Here is a 15,354-nt window from a genome sequence, read left to right as displayed (position 1 = left end):
TCCCATTTTCGCAATTATTTTCTTTACTGCACTTTAACCATTTATGTGATAAAATTAAAACGCATAATTTACAAAGAACCCTATCGCCCCCCTTAAATTAATGATTGAATTCTTCTATAATTTATAAGTTTTTTTTACTCTCCTATTTCGTTTTACTAACTGTATGGCAAACTTCCTGATAGCTTTTTGCGACCTTATTATCAACCCTTTGCCAAATCGAAAATTTTGCTTGTAAAATCTGAGTTGGGGTCAGAAATCAATTTTTTTTAAATAACTAAGGGGCAGAGTGATCTTGTGATGATGTGGCATAAACATCAATAGTCCAATGAGTAAACTATTTTATCCTAAGTAAATAAGATCTGCTTTGATATAAAAAAGGCACTTCGGCCAAAGTGCACATTTTACAAATCGAAAAAATTTTATAAATTCGAAAACCGGACCACCGACCTTGCGATTTCAAATCGAAATCCTAAAATTCTTAGAATTCGATTACCGGAGCATGCGCGTATAATAAAATCCTTTATAATAATGCAACAGCAGCACTGGTTGCGTAAATGGAATTTTGATATGGTAGGAAAACGATATAAAAAGTTTATACCTATCGAACTATTTTTGGTAATAAGCCGTCTGAACATTCTATGTAAATACATATAACACTGTCTATATATATCAATTCTTAATAATTGGTCAACATCTTAGTAATATTTATTTCTGTTAACTAAGATAAACTTTTCTTGATTCCTGTCCTTTTTATTGTGCTTTTAAAATAGTGATAAGCTATAAATACAGTAAAAATATGAAACGAAATTTATTGTAGGCTTAAAGGAATATAAATATGCATTTATATATCATATACTAATTGCGTGAATTTTACATACCTAAAAAATCTTTTTATTTGTATGAAAACTTTTTTTTTAATATTTAGGCCATTATATTAAATTATGACGCTTGGTGATGTACGAGTTGAGAACAAAATACAAACAAGAAGTGAAACCTGTGCTATCAATGGAATGGCTTTAGACAACAAGAATGGAATCATAAAACAGGTAATATTTATGCGGGTTACTACTATTCTATGTTGTCAAAAATACATTTATGGGGTTAAATTTAGTGATGTACGTATATGTATGTACATACATTCGTATATGGGCGTTTCCAGTAAATTAATACTCATTGCCAAAATAATTGGCAGATGCCATGTATGTATATGTATATGAATGTATTAATTTTTACATTTGTATAGTATACTCCTATGCATATTCACATACTGAGTAAACGAAAAATAATTATACCCATTAATCGTACCATTTTATAATACATATGTATACAAATATTTATGATTTAGATAATAAGCCGAGTCGATCTGGACATGTCCGTATAATGAGCTGTAATCTCGGGAACTAGCATTCCAAGCAAGCATATTTGATTCTTGGAACGTACATACATAAGTACATACACCTCTATTTCGTGCATTTTCTATTGAATTTTAGATTTCTTATTTGGGACATCGATCAGTTTTAAAACTGTATTTTCTTAGTTTGCATACTAGATTCATTGAAAAGTATGTAAGAGGTACAAATAAGCGTTTCCGGCCATACATATAAAGAATATATATTCTTGATCAGAATAAATAGCCAGAGTCGATCTTTTCCTGTCCATCCGTTTGTCCGTATGAACGTATCAATCTCAGGAACTATAAAATCTGGACTGTTGAGGCTAAGCATGCAGATTCCACAGCCGCATCGCAAGTTTGTTTCCAAAATTGCCACGCCCTCTAACGCCCACAAACCGGGCAAAAACTGTCAACCCCACACTTTTATAAAATATTTTGATATATTTTCATATATTTATTGGTTTTGAAAATTTCTATCGATTTGCCAAAAAACTTTTTGCCACGCCCACTCTAACGCCCTAAAGCCGCCAAACCGGAAATGCCTGTCAATGAATTGAGTTTTGAAGTAGTTCATCTGATTTATTATAATCAACATTTGGAAAAATCTGTCACGGAATTGTCAGAAATGTTTTCTGCATCGCGGAGAACAATTTATAACGTAATTAATCGCGTAATTAATTATAACGTCAGATTGGAATCAAACTGTGGAACAGGACGTAAAAGTAAAATTTAAGTCTCAGTCTAATAAGTCTAAGATAGCTTAAGTACTTTGTGCAAAGAATTTCTTGACAGTGTCAAATCTACGCAAACTTGGATTCAGTTGTTTTTCTCGTTCAGTGACAGAAAATATAACTTATTTTCATTGTCCAAACAATTTCTTGACAAACTGTACATCGATATCCCGGAAAATTATGAAAATTATGAAATTTTCAGTAGTTGAGTAACGGGTATCTGATAGTCGGGAAACTCGACTATAGCACTTTCTCTTGTTATTACCTCGCTAAGTGTTTCCAGTCGGAAGTCGAATTATTCCGGAACACAATGTTTCATAAGTATTTCTTTTGCCGGGGATGATACTCTCATACTCAGGAAGACTGCTATTGAGTGCTTTTAAAGAGTACACAAAGAATATTAATAACAAAAGTTTAATAAATATTTTCTTTTATATTTTATTTAACTACAAGCCTACATCTACACAATATCATATATAACAGTGATGGGAATAAATAATATAGAAATGTTAAACATATAACTATTAATATACTATTAATATTATGAAGATGCAGATATGAACATGGAAGCCTTCCATTTAATTCTTTTACCAAGCTTTACTGTTGGAAAAGGAAATTTCTTCGATGTTCTGTGAAAAAAGAAAGACGCTGTAATACTTATGTTTTTCCTCGATACGTTCTCGAACTTCCGACTGAATTTATCTTTGATATCCGAAATTTTTAAAGGAAAAAAGATATATTAATTTCCATATTAGTGTACTTTATTGACATTACCAAATTTCATCCCCATATAAAAATCGAATGCAGGTATTGCATTGAAAAGTATGAATTGAAGTATGAAAAGTATTGAAAAGTATGAAAAGCATTTGAAAATAACAACAGATATACCTGTTACTCAGCTAGTGGAAGTGAGAACGCGAAATTTCATATTTTTTCTGCGTGGCAAAATGTTTTTTTAGTTAATGGCTAAAAATTTTCAAGACTATTTAGATTATGAAAAAGATCAAAATATTTTTCAAAAGGGTTTTCGTGACAGGTTTGAGAGGTTTGTGATCGTTATAGCAAAAATAAAGCAAAAATTGTTTCGCCAAATGAATACAAATTTACAAGACTAATAAAAATATGAAAACATATCTAAACATTTTTCAGAAGTGTGGGCGTGGCAGTTTTAGTCGGTTTGTGGTCGTTAGAGAGGCTGAATGTTTTTTGGCATATCGATAGAAATTTACACAACCAATACAAAAATCAAAAAACATTTTTTTTGAGGTTTTTGGGCGTTAGAATTGGCGTGGCAAAAAGTTGTTTGGAAAATCGATAGAAATGCTTAATCTCAACCTACTATCTTTAATAGTACCTGAGATCTCGACGTTCATACGGACGGAAAGACAGACAGGGCTTTTGATTCTGATAAAAAATATATATACTTCATATAGTTGGAAACACTCCATTCTGTTTGTTTTATACTTTTGAACGAATCATCTCTTTTTCTACGAGTAACGGGTGTAAAAAGCAGTCGAGGCTAATATGTATTTCATTTCGTTAACCTATATAGATTTCAAATATCCGTTTCCTATACATACAGCTGCGGTTAAAATAATAGCACTACTGCAGGTCGAAAGTTGATTTCCTAAAAAAAATTATTAAATGTCGGCAAGGCAAGAAGGAGCCTTTTAAGCCGGTGACGGAACTGAAGAACGAGCTTCAGATAGCTGAAAGCGTGGAAACTGTTGGCAAACGCTTAGGACAAAACAACCTTAATGCGTGCAGCCCAAGAAAAGTCCCGCTTTTGACTGTTAAGCATATGGCAAAGCGAATCGAATATGCCAAGATTTCCAAGGACTGGCCTGTGGAGAAGTGGCACAACATTTTGTGGTCAGATGAGACCAAAATTGTCTTGTTTGGTGGGAAAGGCTTCTGGTCTTATGTTCGGCGTCCACCACGAACTGAATATAATCCTCGCTTCACCTTTAAGGCGGTAAAGTACGGGGGATCGAACATAATGGTATGGGCGTGCTTTTCATACTATGGAGTAGGTCCGATCCATTAGATTCAAAGCATCATGGATCAGCACATTTACACAGATATCCTGGAAAATGTGATGCTGCCATATGCCAGGGATGAAATGCCGTTGGTTTGGACATTTCAACAGGATAACGACTCAAAACACACGAGCAAGAAAGCTTGAAAGTGGTTAGAGCAGAAATCGACCCGAGGAACGAACTGGCCTGCTCAGTCACCCGACTTGAATCCAATCGAAAACCTTTGGGCGGACGTGAAAAAAAGGTTTCTGAAGCCAAACCCAATAATAACGATGATCTTTGGGGTCTGGTCAAGGATCCATGGAGCAAAATTCCTCAATAACGGCGCCAGGACTTGGTGGACTCCATGCGAGGACGATGCGCGGCTGTCATTGCCAACAAAGGTCACGCAACCAAATATTAAGATTCTTTAAACATAGTTCTTAAGATATAATCCATTTGTTGAATTATTTTTTTTATTTTTTTGGTTAGTTTTAGCAAACTACGAGAAGCAGTGCTATTATTGTTACCGCCTGAATTTGAAGGTTTTTTTTGTTTAACCAATTATTTTTAAAATATCCATTAAATCTGTTACTAATTTTTTTATTTCGATTGAAAATCATTTTAGTATTTAAGTTTAGTGAGTAAAATGATGAAAAAGTGTCAGAAAATAGAGAAACGCTGGGACAAACACGAAATGTGCTTATGGTGCTATTATTGTTACCGCAACTGTAAATCTATTCTATTCTATCTAAAATCCTTTCCTAACTGCCAAATGATCATACAAGATATGAATCAGATAAAATTGTCTTACCTTAATATCACGATGGACGACACCTTGTTCATGCACATACAATCAACCGCTTCTTGTATCTGTCTTGTCCTGGAGCCTGGAGCCAGCTCTAGAGCCACCAGCCCGAAAAAAACCGTGTGCAAGAAAATCGTATGGCGTTACGGATCTTGTTATTAAATTCAACTTGATTTAGAACTAACTTAGTTTTTCATTTTAATGTGTTAATTAGGGCCTAATACTTTGTTGTATAGCCTTTTTAGCCAGCACAGCCTTACACCTGCGTGAGTTCACCAGGTCCTGGCAACGTTTGGGGGGAATTTTCAACCATGCATCCTGCACAACTTGCCAAAGCTGAGCCTTAGATGTCCTGGAGTTCTTCGACACATACTGTTTTATGCTCCCCCACATGGTTTCAATCGGGTTTAAATCGACGATGGTGCTGGTCACCACGGCATTACCTCTATTATATTTTGGGGAAACCAATTCTTAGACGATTTGCTTGTGTGTTTCGGATCATTATTCTGTTGTCCATTTTAAGGGCATGTTCCATTGAGCATATGACAGAAAGACATCACTAAGTATATTTTCATATGCGTTTTGGTCTATAATACCATAAGTCATATGTTTTGGACTCATACCATTGTAAAAAAAGGCCCATACCAGGACTTTAGGTCCACTATGATTGAAAGTCTTGAGTGGGTGTTTTGGGTGGTACTCCAAATAGCACTATTTTTGACCAATCAGTCCAAAGGATATTTCTCCATTTGGAGACTGGCCAGTTTAGGTAGGTTTTAGCGAAGCTTAACTGTGCCTTAATATGCCTTGGGCTAAGTAGTGGAATCTTTTCTTGGACTCCTCGCACTTTAATTTTGATGCAATAGTTGTCTTCGAATTGTAACGTCACTGATTCCCAAGTTCAGCTCAGACTTTATGTGCCTAAGGGATGCAAAAGGATTGACTTTGCTGTAACGAACTATGCGTCCATCGTCTATATCCATGGTTTTACGTATGGTAGCACGGTTTTCGGGATTCCATTCTTATTTAATGGCATTGGATACCGTTCAACATTTGGTACAACATTCAAGGGTTTTTTGAATGCCCTTTCATGTTATTCCTTCCTTAGCTTAAGAATTAACAATCTTTTCTGCCCTCTACCCACTAAAATCTATTTTTTTTTATTTTTATTGCCCATTTAAAAATGCGAATTAACTTAACCAAACACACGGCTATTCCTATGAACAGCCTAAAAGTTGTGAATTTTCGCAAGAATGTAAATAAAAAAGGATAACATGAAAAGCTAACGGGATTTTCTTCCTATCTACACATTCCATTTTACAAAAATAGGTGGAATAAAGAGTCGATCCCGAAAATGGACATGGAAATATACCGTTGTATTTCTAGTTTCTCTTGCATTTAAAAAAATTGTTTGTTTTGTTAGTTTTCTTGCCAATATTCTGTTCAGCGATTTGCTGTTTCAAAATGGGAATAATATTTCAGTATGTTTTTTTTTGCTCTTATTAATTATTAATTACATTTTCAGAATGACGCAACCATTTCGTTCTTACGTGCTGCTCGCAGCGGAGACATTAAAAAGGTGATGGATTTTTTGGACTGTGGAGAAATATCAGACATAAATAGCTGCAATGCAGTAAGTATGTAATTGATAAATACTAATAAATAAATATTAGCCACCAAGAATTGGATGTGTTCGTGGCCAAAATCTTATTGAGATATCAGTCCAAATGTAATGTTCAAGAAACGACAAAAACGACAAATTTTGCACTTCAATGTAAACTTACTTTCACGGTTTTTCGTGAACCACATAATTTTATCTTAATCTTGATTTTCAATTCTCAAGGAATCACGTAAAAACGCGACACGTGAGGATTTATTGTATTTAACTACGGGCCACCAATGTGTCTCAGCAACAGATTTTTGCGTCGTATCATTAAATTTGGAACAAAGCCGAGTAAATTTATATTAGTTACTATAGTTTTTTTTTTATTTTAGAACGGTCTTAATGCACTTCATTTAGCTGCAAAGGACGGATATGTGGACATATGCTGCGAGTTGCTAAGAAGGGGCATAAAGATCGATAATGCCACAAAAAAGGGAAACACAGCCTTGCACATTGCGTCTTTGGCGGGGCAGCATGATGTCATCAATCAGCTAATTTTATATAATGCTAATGTGAACGTGCAGTCTCTTAATGGTTTCACCCCGCTTTATATGGCAGCACAAGAAAACCACGACAATTGTTGTCGAACCCTATTGGCCAATGGGGCAAATCCGTCATTATCTACAGAAGATGGCTTCACACCACTTGCGGTAGCAATGCAGCAGGGACACGACAAAATTGTAGCTGTCTTACTTGAAAATGACGTGCGTGGGAAGGTTCGCCTACCAGCTCTTCATATTGCTGCGAAAAAAAATGATGTAAATGCAGCTAAGTTATTACTTCAACATGATCCCAATGCTGACATCGTTTCCAAATCAGGATTCACCCCTTTGCACATAGCAGCTCATTATGGGAACGTGGACATTGCCACTTTGCTTTTGAACAACAAAGCAGATGTAAACTATGTAGCCAAACATAACATAACTCCCTTACATGTGGCATGTAAATGGGGAAAGTTATCACTTTGCACTTTATTACTGTGCCGAGGAGCAAAAATAGATGCGGCGACTCGTGATGGTCTTACACCACTTCACTGTGCGTCTCGCTCCGGTCATGTAGAAGTTATTAAGCATTTGTTGCAGCAAAACGCGCCGATACTGACAAAAACGAAGAATGGTCTGTCTGCGCTCCACATGGCTGCACAGGGTGAGCACGACGAAGCAGCTCATTTATTGTTGGACAACAAGGCTCCAGTAGATGAAGTTACTGTGGATTACTTAACAGCTCTTCACGTTGCTGCTCACTGTGGTCATGTTAAAGTAGCTAAGCTTTTACTTGATTACAAGGCAAATCCAAATGCCCGCGCGCTCAACGGTTTCACTCCTCTTCATATTGCGTGCAAGAAAAATCGTATTAAGATGGTTGAACTACTTATTAAGCACGGAGCTAACATTGGCGCAACCACGGAATCTGGCTTAACACCTTTACATGTAGCTAGTTTTATGGGTAGGTACAAATATTAAATTTGTTATGTTATCCTCCAGTCGATTCTTATTAAGTTAATACGTTTCCTCAAGTACATTTTTTGATAAGCATTTCGAACTTTTAATCTCACTTTAATAAGTTAATCATAAGGATTTAGTCATATAGACTTTTCCCTTAAAATAAAAAAGCTCAGGAAAATGTGTTAATAGCATATAGGAATTTTTATTAAAAAATATAAAAATAATAATATTGGTAACAATAATAATAATAATAAATGGTAGCTAATACTATACTATTATAAAATTTTAAATTGCGAAAAAGGGAGAATATAGGGTATTGGGTATAAAAATTATATAAAATTTCAATCTTTCAGGATGTATAAATATTGTAATATATTTACTACAACATGAGGCTAGTGCGGATTTACCAACAATACGCGGAGAAACACCACTTCACTTGGCAGCTCGTGCTAATCAGGTATTGCTTTAAGTATATAGCATAAAATATATTAATAAATTTATTTATTTTAGGCGGATATTATTCGAATTTTACTTCGCAGCGCAAAAGTGGATGCTATTGCCCGTGAAGGCCAAACGCCACTTCATGTAGCTTCTCGATTAGGAAATATTAATATAATTATGTTATTACTGCAGCATGGAGCAGAGATAAATGCTCAATCTAATGACAAATATTCGGCGCTGCATATTGCTGCAAAAGAAGGACAAGAGAATATAGTCCAAGTGTTACTGGAAAATGGTGCGGAAAATAATGCTGTTACCAAAAAAGGGTTTACTCCACTGCATTTAGCTTGCAAATACGGAAAGCAGAATGTGGTTCAAATATTACTACAAAATGGAGCTTCTATTGATTTTCAGGGGAAAAATGATGTGACCCCATTACACGTGGCCACGCACTACAATAATCCCTCAATAGTAGAACTCCTTTTAAAAAATGGGTCATCGCCAAATTTATGTGCCCGAAATGGTCAATGTGCTATTCACATAGCTTGCAAAAAAAATTATCTGGAAATTGCGATGCAGCTGTTGCAACACGGTGCAGACGTTAATATTATTAGCAAGAGTGGCTTCTCTCCGTTACATTTGGCGGCTCAAGGGGGAAACGTTGATATGGTCCAACTACTTCTAGAGTATGGAGTTATTAGCGCCGCTGCAAAAAATGGCCTAACACCATTACATGTGGCTGCCCAGGAGGGCCATGTTCTTGTATCACAGATTTTACTGGAGCACGGTGCTAACATTTCAGAGCGCACTAGGAATGGTTATACTCCCCTTCATATGGCTGCCCATTATGGTCACCTCGATCTTGTCAAGTTTTTTATTGAGAACGACGCTGACATTGAGATGTCTTCTAATATCGGGTATACCCCGCTTCATCAAGCCGCTCAGCAAGGTCACATTATGATTATTAATCTTTTATTACGCCATAAAGCGAATCCAAATGCTTTAACAAAAGTAAGTATTTTATTTTATTTTATTTCATCCTAAGAAAGTCATATAGAATTATTATTAAAGCTATTGTAATATTTGGAACTTTTTTTTTAACATTTCCAAGCCTGTTCTAAAAAATGGTCAAAAATAATGGTCATAATTAATAGTTTTGTGGTGATCGCCGAAAAGCTACGCAACTCCCGTAGTATTTCGTTTCGCTGTTGCTACCGCTCTCACTGTGAAGAAAGCTTTAGAGCCATAGCTGCAGAACGAAAAAGAAAGTGCTATGCTCTGACCGTCGTTTGTTTGTTTCACTTGTTTCACTTCAGAATGAAATCGCCTTGCATGCTTTTTTGCAAAGAAAACGTGAGATGATTATTAATGATTGTTTACTTAGCATTTTAAAGGTGAACGATTCAATGAACGAGTCAGCGAAACAACCAATAATAAACACAAATATAACACGAATCCAGAAAAGAGAAAAAATTTTCCTTACGAATCTAAAAGAAAAAAAGCCATACAAATCGGACGCCAGGAAGTCGAGTCGTTAGAGTCCTTATATTAGTCAACAACTTTGTTTTGTTTATATAGATTGTGTCATATCCATATAAATATATTGTATATTATCGTGCTTTTTCATTACAAATTCAATACAAATCCTTAATTTAGGACGGGAACACAGCTCTCCACATTGCAAGTAACCTTGGATACGTAACTGTAATGGAATCCCTCAAAATTGTCACTTCAACATCCGTTATTAATTCAAATATTGGTGCGATTGAAGAAAAACTCAAGGTAATGACTCCAGAGCTTATGCAAGAAACCTTACTTTCCGATTCCGATGACGAATCTTGTGATGATCTTTTGGATCATAACCATTACAAATACATGGCAACTGATGATTTAAAAGCCAACTACGGCCAGGATCAGAAGAACTTCGATACTACAAACACCGACCACGATCTTACTGATGTTTCAGTACTAAATAAGAAAGGTAAATTTTCCTTATCTAACACGGCACTGATAAAAATTTAGTACTTAAAGCACTAATTAATAGCAGACATTAGAATAATAAGACGCATAACGGCCATACATTGGTTTTGCACTATTCAGACCCTTTTTTGGTGACGTCCGAAATTGATCTCTCCCCGCTCGCGTAAACTTGCGTAAATTTAAAAATAGAATTTGCTTGCTTGTTAATGTTAATATATTTGCTTGATAGTGTTAACGTGTGCGTGCTTGTGCTAGAAGATTTTCAGACCGAAATCAATTTGGATCCAAGAAACGAAGTTACATACATATTTTGTTGTAAAATGATCTACTAAAATATTTTTTACAAATAAATGCCTTGATATTTTTTTTAAAGAAGCGATTTAAATTAATTAACTACCGTTTACATAAATATGTTTATAACTAATAACAAGTAAAATGTCACTGACGACATAGTTTAACCCTGGACTGTAACCAGTATCTTTTACAGACTTTAAATTATGTTCATCATTATTTTAACTTATAAATTAAATAAAGTTGCAATCTGTAATTGATATTATAACTTTTGAAATTGTAAATTTTAAAAAATATATTCCATTAATTTATGTATAAAATAAATAAAATTATGCCACCTGTTTATTGCAAAATTTCTTTCTGGAGACACGACATAAGGCCATATGTAAGCACCTAAGAATCGTTACCTTCTCTAATTTTTCACATGTTGCAAGCTGAATACTCGAATGACTCTAATGAATTTGACCACTATAGTGCCCACAAACCGCCCAAAACGTCAACACTTTAGGAAAATGTTTTGATTTTATCTTCGTTTAATTTGTTTGGCTTGCCAATGCGTTCGTATTCTCTCTAGCTCATTAACGGTCATATAATAGTCGGGGAACTCGACTATAGCATTCTACCTTGTTTTGATATATAACTAATAACTTATTTTATTCATTCAAGAAATACTACCCAATGAAATGAGCTGTATTGAATTGACTGAAATCGGGCACAAACCCGATAACGTTGTTATTGCCCGATCCCAAGTTCATTTAGGGTAAGCTTTTACCTGGAATTTTTAGGGATAAACGCATATAATCTATACCCTTTATTAGGTTTCTGGTGTCGTTCTTGGTAGATGCACGTGGCGGATCCATGCGCGGATATCGGCACAATGGTGTGCGCATTATCGTACCTCCAAAGGCCTGCGCTGAACCAACACGAATAACATGTCGATATGTTAAGCCGCAAAGGGTAGTCAACCCTCCGCCTTTAATGGAGGGTGAAGCACTTGTGAGTCGCATTTTGGAAATGTCACCTGTTGACGGAATGTTTTTAAGGTAAACTGGGGAGTTCTTTTGCTAAACTAATAATTAATTATTTTGTCTTGAAGTCCAATAACTTTAGAAGTTCCACACTATGGCACCCTTAGAAAAAACGAGCGCGAAATTATTATACTCCGGTCCGACAATGGAGAAAGTTGGCGTGAGCATAACTTATATAAAGACATAATAGGTGAAGATATAAACCAAACGGAGGAATTTCATTCGGATCGCATCGTTCGGATCGTTACTCAAAATGTTCCGCACTTTTTTGCTGTTGTTTCGCGAGTTCGTCAGGAAGTGCACGTTATTGGACCTGATGGTGGAACCGTTTTCTCTACAGCAGTGCCCCAGGTCAAAGCTATATTTCCGCCTCATGCTTTAACTAAAAAAATTCGAGTCGGTCTTCAGGCTCAGTCAGTAGACCTGGTTGAATGTTCTAAACTGCTCGGTCAAGGGGTCGCTGTCTCACCCGTAGTAACTGTGGAGCCACGCCGTCGAAAATTTCACAAAGCTATTACATTAAGCATTCCAGCTCCAAAAGCATGTACAAATAGTATGGTTAATGCATGTTATGGCAATGGAAATTCAAGTTCGCCTACTCTTCGACTTTTGTGTTCCATTAGTGGTGGTCAAACCCGAGCAACATGGGAGGATGTTACTGGATCAACACCGTTGTCATTTGTTAGAGACAGTGTAACATTTACCACTACTGTTTCTGCCCGGTTTTGGCTAATAGATTGCCGTAATATCATAGACGCAGGACGAATGGCCACAGAACTTTATAGTCATTTGGCCAAAGTTCCTTTTTATGTCAAGTTTGTAATATTTGCAAAACGAATTTCCCAAACGGAAGCAAAATTTTCAGTATTTTGCATGACTGATGATAAAGAGGATAAGACCCTTGAGCAACAAGAATATTTTAAAGAAGTTGCCAAAAGCAGGGATATCGAAGTATTGCAAAATCAAATTGTATATCTTGAATTCGCTGGTAACATTGTTCCCATTTTAAAGAAAGGCGAACAGCTGTATACCAAGTTTCAACCTTTTTGCGAAAACCGGCTTTCCTTTAGTGCTCACATTAAAGATCAAGAATTTCCACATGGTCGCATCTGCTTTATGACCTACCCGATGGTAGGACCAGATGAAGTGCCCCTGAAGCCGCTTTGTACTCTGAACATTTCAGTGGATTTTAAAACTATAACAAACCATCTCGAAAGAGATAACCTGCATAGCTTGAACGATTGTATAAATGCGCATGGAAAATTAAACCACAATGAAAATATTGTATTTGGAGTAAAGGAACAACAGGTGAAGAAAATTGATATTACTAAAGCTTGTATAATGTCAAGTGACATCAAACTAATTCATGAGGCTGATGTAATATTAGACGACATATGTAGCCACTTAGGAAGTGACTGGCCTTTGCTTGCAAATGTATTGGGTGTTTCCCAAGCCGATATCGATCTTGTTAAAACAGAATTTTTGTTAAACGACAGCGTAAAGCAGAGCATGGCAATGTTACAGCTATGGCTAGAACATGGAGGCATATTGACGGGCAATGTACTAGCTGAAGCCCTCTACAAAATCGGCCGCTCAGATATAGTGGAGAAAAGCTTTAAAAATGCAGAGTTTGGCACTCATCAACCGGAAAAAGTTTTGCCGACTGCCGGAATTGAAAAAGATGGCGATTATGAACAGTAATTTACAAAGTCTACAGGTCCTTAGCAAGATATTTTTAAAAACGCAGATGGTAAGTTTAGTATTGATAAAATATATGTACTGCAACGCAGGTGTCACTAAAAGGAGTAAATTGATACTAATGCAATACTTAACATTTGACCATTACGTTAGAAAGAAGAACAAATTATAATACTTGAAAACCAGGTAATTAAAGTGTATAACGACATGAAATCATTAAAATAATATTATTTTGTTTTAGAGAAATGTCGATTTACCTGAGTAATCGATGAGTAATCGAGCGGTATTCATCATGAAATAGTTGCCGATATCTTAAATAATTTACCTAAAGTCGATTTATTAAGTTTTCTAAAAATTTAACATTTTCTTGACAATCAGAACTATTATTCAATGTATTACTTTGCAATTTATAATAAAACAATATTAACAGTGTTATAATTTAGAGTTTAAAATCGTACTAATTAAATAAATTGTTGAATCATTTATAGCTTTGAACTTCATTTAATTAAGGAGGATTAAAGTGGCTTGAATTTATAGTCAGATATACCATCAGAAATATGACTGATGTTTGCAGTCATCTGATGTGAACCTTTTTGTTCCATCATTTAAGGTTCACTTAAAAAATTACATCAAATACACGACATTCTTCTTCATAGAACTAAATTTTCATTATTTGCCACTTCATTACGTAAAAGTTTTCCTTAAAGTTTTCTCAATTAAAGCAACTGCCGGCAAGGGGTAGATTTTAATAAGCTTAAAGGTCCCACGGTAGGGCAAGCTAAGGAATAAAAGGAATAAAACATAAGAATGTTTCAGAATATTTCTACCCGTTACCACTACATTTACTACATCGAATTCCCCTGACAGATCTAAATTTATTTTACGTACGCAACATCGTGCGTCACACATCGAGCAGCAAAGGATCTGAAACAGAGGGAGGAGGAGTGTAGAGTGATATTAACAAAGAAAATGCAGCTCGACAAATAACGAGCGTCAAATAGGTATTCCAACGGGCACAATTGTTCACATGGAAATTCTAATTCTAATTGGCAAAGTTCATCAGTCGGGCATTGACTCCCAAAATAGGGGAAATAGTAAAATATTATCCTAGTCCTCTAGTCCGATAAAAAAAGAAGTCGCTAAGGAAGTCCATTGAAGAAGGACCTACATTTTCAACCTCCAACGCAGTCCAGGAATGGCTGCATGCAGTCGAAAATGGACTGCCAAATGGAATGTGGCCATTAACTCCTCGAAGTCAGCCTGTGTAACTTTTACCCTGCGGCCCGGAACTTGCACAGATCTGACTTTTGATGGAAACCCCGTCAACAATGTCACATCGCACTGCTACCTAGGAGTTCATCTAGATCGGAGACTGACCTGGAGGGCCCACATCACGTCGGTCAAATTCAAGTCACTGGCGAAACTAAAAAAGCTCGACTGGCTCTTCCACTCCAGTAAACTACAAATGAGCTCTAAGGCTCTTTTAATCAAAGCCATACTTGCTCTAACGTGGAGTTATGCCATCCAGGTGTGGGGAACTGCCGCCAAATCCCAGCTCAATAGGCTCCGTGTGGTCCAGTCGAGAGCTGCAAGCCATGCATCTGGGCTCCCCTGGTAAGTGACAAACCAGGTAATCGAAAGAGATCTGAAAGTTATCCCTCTCAATCAGATCAATTTTCACAGCAGCCGTTATGCCGACAGGCTTATGGTCCACCCGAATCAACTAGCAAACATCCTAGCTAATCCCATCTCCCTCCGAAGGCTGAAGAGGGTACACCCCACCGATCTCCCTACCCGGAGGATAGTATAAAATATTACACATTAAGTAATTAATAACTAGAAAAATTCTTTTTTTTTC

General features: G+C 36.1%; 1 protein-coding gene across 4 annotated transcripts, besides 11 other annotated features; it reads left to right on the top strand.

The window, feature by feature from the left end:
- The first annotated feature begins 518 nt into the window (after positions 1–518).
- Ank (Ankyrin) lies at positions 519–15,294 on the top strand. 4 transcript variants are annotated; one of them, NM_001169348.2, is made up of 12 exons: positions 519–570; positions 926–1,046; positions 6,476–6,583; positions 6,946–8,059; positions 8,412–8,515; positions 8,569–9,510; positions 10,156–10,480; positions 11,437–11,530; positions 11,589–11,813; positions 11,867–13,682; positions 14,364–15,110; positions 15,166–15,294. In NM_001169348.2, the coding sequence occupies exons 2-10, from the start codon at positions 942–944 to the stop codon at positions 13,497–13,499; spliced, it is 4,650 nt and encodes a 1,549-aa protein (NP_001162819.1). In that variant the 5' UTR covers positions 519–570; positions 926–941; the 3' UTR covers positions 13,500–13,682; positions 14,364–15,110; positions 15,166–15,294. The 4 variants fall into 4 exon arrangements, with proteins under 4 accessions (NP_001162819.1, NP_787123.1, NP_787124.1 ...); NM_175927.3 differs by lacking the exons at positions 519–570; positions 14,364–15,110; positions 15,166–15,294 and adding exons at positions 614–698; positions 13,738–13,979; NM_175928.3 differs by lacking the exons at positions 519–570; positions 14,364–15,110; positions 15,166–15,294 and adding exons at positions 614–813; positions 13,738–13,979.
- Positions 1,311–1,403: a mobile genetic element.
- Positions 1,544–2,381: a mobile genetic element.
- Positions 1,929–2,282: a mobile genetic element.
- Positions 3,009–3,186: a mobile genetic element.
- Positions 3,197–3,601: a mobile genetic element.
- Positions 3,702–4,876: a mobile genetic element.
- Positions 5,029–5,110: a mobile genetic element.
- Positions 5,111–6,331: a mobile genetic element.
- Positions 10,545–11,221: a mobile genetic element.
- Positions 11,329–11,403: a mobile genetic element.
- Positions 14,673–15,354: part of a mobile genetic element that runs on past the window's edge.

This window comes from Drosophila melanogaster, chromosome 4 (genome assembly GCF_000001215.4).
Source record: "Drosophila melanogaster chromosome 4".
Classification (NCBI taxonomy): Eukaryota; Metazoa; Arthropoda; class Insecta; order Diptera; family Drosophilidae; genus Drosophila; species Drosophila melanogaster.
Note: the sequence above shows the minus strand (reverse complement) of the source record. Positions and strands in the feature narration are given on the sequence as shown.